General features: G+C 50.5%; 1 protein-coding gene across 1 annotated transcript in view; it reads right to left on the bottom strand.

Moving 5' to 3' along the window:
- Positions 1-1,656: 1,656 nt before the first annotated feature.
- The window catches only part of PRSS16 (protease, serine 16), a 6,068-nt gene continuing 3,816 nt past the window's right edge, over positions 1,657-3,908 (bottom strand). Inside the window, exons 7-10 of the mRNA XM_015564323.1 lie at positions 2,998-3,223; positions 2,371-2,550; positions 2,147-2,292; positions 1,657-2,029 (exon numbers count right to left, since the gene is read on the bottom strand). Of these exons, the coding sequence (XP_015419809.1) occupies positions 1,961-2,029; positions 2,147-2,292; positions 2,371-2,550; positions 2,998-3,223 (621 nt within the window). The 3' untranslated portion in view covers positions 1,657-1,960. The remainder of the gene's footprint in view (positions 2,030-2,146; positions 2,293-2,370; positions 2,551-2,997; positions 3,224-3,908) is intronic.

Raw genomic sequence — 3,908 nt, 5'->3', positions numbered from 1 at the left:
AGGGATCGCCGCCTGCCGGGCGCGCACCTGGAACCGAGTCCGAGGCCAGTCCCTGGAAAGGTCGGGCGGAACCGCTGGCGGTCACCACACCCAACCGGCGAGGCCTAGACGCCGGGCTCCCTGCGTGTCTGTCTCGCAGACTCACCTCCATCACACACCCAAGCAAACACACCCGCACCGCGGGGCCATCCCAGCCGGGACCGGTCTGGGCTGAATGGAACGGAAAGTGAACCTATTGACGCCGAGCTTCTCGGCGCCCAGCTGACGACTTCTGGCCGCGAGTGGCCGCAGCACCAGGAAGTCTCGGCCAGGTGACCGGTCAGGCTCAGGGCCCAGCGCCTGGGAAGTCCAGGTGTGAAGACGCAGTTGGGCTCAGCTCCGCCCAGATCTGGAGACGCGGTCGGACTCAAGCACTTGCACCCGGAAGCCTGATTTGGAGTCGAGGGTTGGGCTCTGGTCCCCGCACCTGGAATCCTTCTGCCTGGTGATGGAGGTCGTCCTTAGGTCTGTCTTTCTTTCCTTTTTTCTTTCTCTCCTTTCTGTCGAATCTATTCATCATCAACTGTCTACCTAGGATCTATCCATCTGTTATCTATCACCCACTATCTATCCTCCATCTACTACTCTATTACTTATCTATCGATCATCTGCCATCTATCGACATATCATAAAAGGTCTTGGACCCAGATGACATAAAGAATTGCTAAAGTGCAATGCTAAGTGGGAAGGATCTAATTTTTAAACATAATTTGGTGGAGCTGGAGTTGTGATTCTTAGAAAGTCTCTGCATAAACTCCCAGGTTGACAGCTTGAATGAGGACGTGGTCTCAGCGGTGCTCCTCTGAGGAGGACTTTTCGGAAACCTCGAAGGCTTAGGCATTGAGAGGAGAAATGCAAATACAAAAGACCTTAAGCAAGGGTTGTCTCCGCCCGGGACCTTCCGCGTGTCAGGCGAATGTGATAACCACTACGCTATGGAAACACCATGCTGAATGCTTGCTTTACGGTATAGCGGAGTCACATACTTACTTCCTAGGTGTCCCCAAAACTAATACTTTTGAATGATTTTTCTTTTAGTACATTTTCATTCACAGTGCATTTTTTCTCACATTTCTTGTTAAAATATAAAAATATGGATATTCTATGACTCATAATCAAATGTAACTCAAAACCTGAGTCCAAAATTCTCCAAAACTAGGCAGGGTGGCATTGTCACCTTTTGAACTTTTAGGGGGTTTTGTTTTATTTGCTTGTAACTCAGTTGGGTGTAAAGTAGTACTGTGGTTTTAATTCACATTTCTCTAGTGACTAAACAGGTTGGTCATCTTTTTGGTCTGCTTACTGACCATACATGTATTTTTTTCTTTGTTTTTTTATACAGGTATTTTTTAAATTGAAGTGCTTATTCAAGTGCCCACTTGCCATTCACTCATCTTTTTATTATTGGTTTCTGGGATTTCTTTAAATAATCTGGACCCAAGTCCTTTGTCAGATATGTGTATTATGCACCTTTTCACTCACTCTTCCACTTGTCTTTCCATTTCTTAAGGATGCCTTTTAATGAGCAGAGCATGAAGCAGGCAGGACATGGGCTGAGGGCCAGAGAGAGACCTGCAGAAGGCGCCCGCCTGGCAGCAGAGCAGAATGTGAGCCAGAATCTGATTAGTGGGAGGAGGGCACCAGCATGAACAGTGACATTTCTCTGAAATTTGCCATTAAAATAGCGACATCCACAATGAGAATAATCACCCAGTTATATTTGCAGAACTTCTTGTCTGTAACAGAGCTGTTTTAGCTGGGAGTGAGGATGGTTGCATACACAAGTCAGTTATATGTGGAACAGCTGCTGAATACCAATTCCTGGGAATTTCCTCTTGGTAAACATGCTGCTTCCTCCTGTCCAGTGAACAAATATGTCCTGGTCTGCGGTGGGCTGCAGGGAGTGGCGAGGGTGCTGGGCTCAGACCCCAACCCTAACCAAGCTCTTCTGCGCCAGCTGGAGCCAGGTCTGCAGCTGCTGCAAGATGCTCTGTAAAGAGGTGGAAGAATTTTGAGAGTCAGATCCCAGTACTAGTGAGGGGAGGAGCATGCACATTAGTATGCAAATGAAATGTAAATCACCCAGGGCTTTTTGTTGTTGTCTTACCTGGCGCCCTAGGCGGAGGCTGGGGGTGTCTGAGGACCGCTCAGGTGCCATATCCAAGCAGTGAGAGGCATTGGGGATGAGAAGGGCTGACACGGAGGGCCCCAAGTCCTGAGTGACACTCAGCACATGCCAGGGGTCCATATCCCCTGGGAAGAAAGGGGAAGTGGTGTGCTGAGCTGGGGCCTGCTGGAGACTCTGAGGTCAGGTTCTGATGGCATACTCACCATTCACGAACAGCACCTGGGTGCCCACTGGGGTCTGGCCGCCGTAGTAGGAGTTGGTCTGAGCCACAGCCTGGACTGTGGACCAGGTTGAAAGCCCAAACACCTGCTCACACAGCTCCAGCTGGGAGGGCAGTGCTGGGAGTTTGGAGAAAGGACATGTGGGGTCCTCACAGGTGACATCTGGAGGGAGATATCTGTAAGTGTGGGGTAAAAGCCCCACCCCCAGCCTCCTTCAGTTATCGCTGAGCTCTCCCAACAATGACCAATGAATTCACAGCCCTGTCGGAGAGGAACCTCCTGCCCCCCGGACAGTGATGGCCCAGAACGACAGGGCTGTGATGGACTGAAAATTAAAACGTTTAGAATGCTCCTGTCCTGCGTTAGCTTATCTGGACCAATAGAAATAAATGCCTTCCTTCTGCTGATGCAATTGTTCCCTTTCCTTTCTCATAAATAACCACTGCCTTTGTCTCATAATCGGAAAACTATTTAAGTTTCTGCCTGAATCAGTACTTCTCATACAGGTGATCTTATTGATCACAAACAAATGCTTATTGCCCATCACCGATCACTTCAATAGGCTTTTCTTTTTAAGGTTATCAGAGGAGGGTTGGGCCAGGCACTCACAGAAGCCGAACTCAGTGCATGTCTGGTACAACCACTGCCGGTCACCCACGCCGGACACTGGGGGTTCTGTGACCCTCAGCTGTGCCAACGTCTCTGCTCGGGAAAAGCTTAAACACCTCTGGCCCAGGCTGTGCGTGACAACCTGAGGGACAATATACACACACACACATACACTCATAAATGTCTCCCCTCCCACCTGCAAGCCCGGGTCTGGCAGCTTAGGTCCCTAAAAGTCAAAGGTGAGAAGTCAGAAGGGGGAGTGCCTGAGTTCTGGGAGTCAGTGGTCAGAGGGGGTGGGCGCCTCGGTCCCTGTGGGTTAGAGGCTCAGGTACTAGATGACTCGGACCTATGACCCGTGAGACCTTGGGCGAGTGATACTATCTTGGACCTCAGTTTTCTCCTCTGTAAGCGGGGATAGTAACAGTGCCCATCTCCTAGAACTACTGTGAGAATTCATTGAAGTAACACATGTGAAACACTTCATACAGCTCCCTGTGCAGATAGCGCTGTTTAAGTAACGGCTGGATCGCAACTGTGGATTCCGAAGGTGGGGGTTCTGGGCTCCAGAAGAAGTCTGTGCTCAGGGCTACCTATATTTTTTCTTTCAAGTCTAAGTACTAATTGACACTTGCTGTGTGCCAGACCCCGTATGAGGCGCCGAGAATAAGACAAAACAAGACAGACAGGATAGCCTCGTTGCTAATTTTGCATCGTGTGTGAGCCCATCGCAGGCCCCCTTCACGTCACCTCCCCAGGGCTCTGTGTCACCCCCATTTGACAGGTGAAGAGAACAAGGGTCGGAAAGGGTTCCAGGCTGCCCAGGACTGCACAGCGGGGTGGGCGGAGCCCTTGTCTATGGACTCGCCCACCGTGCTCTGCGGAGCTCACCTGCACCGCCCGACGCAGCCCGT

Source organism: Myotis davidii, unplaced genomic scaffold, assembly GCF_000327345.1.
Source record: "Myotis davidii unplaced genomic scaffold, ASM32734v1 scaffold1521, whole genome shotgun sequence".
NCBI classification, from domain to species: domain Eukaryota; kingdom Metazoa; phylum Chordata; class Mammalia; order Chiroptera; family Vespertilionidae; genus Myotis; species Myotis davidii.
The sequence above is the reverse complement of the archived record's forward strand: the minus strand, read 5'-3'. Positions and strand labels throughout refer to the sequence as shown.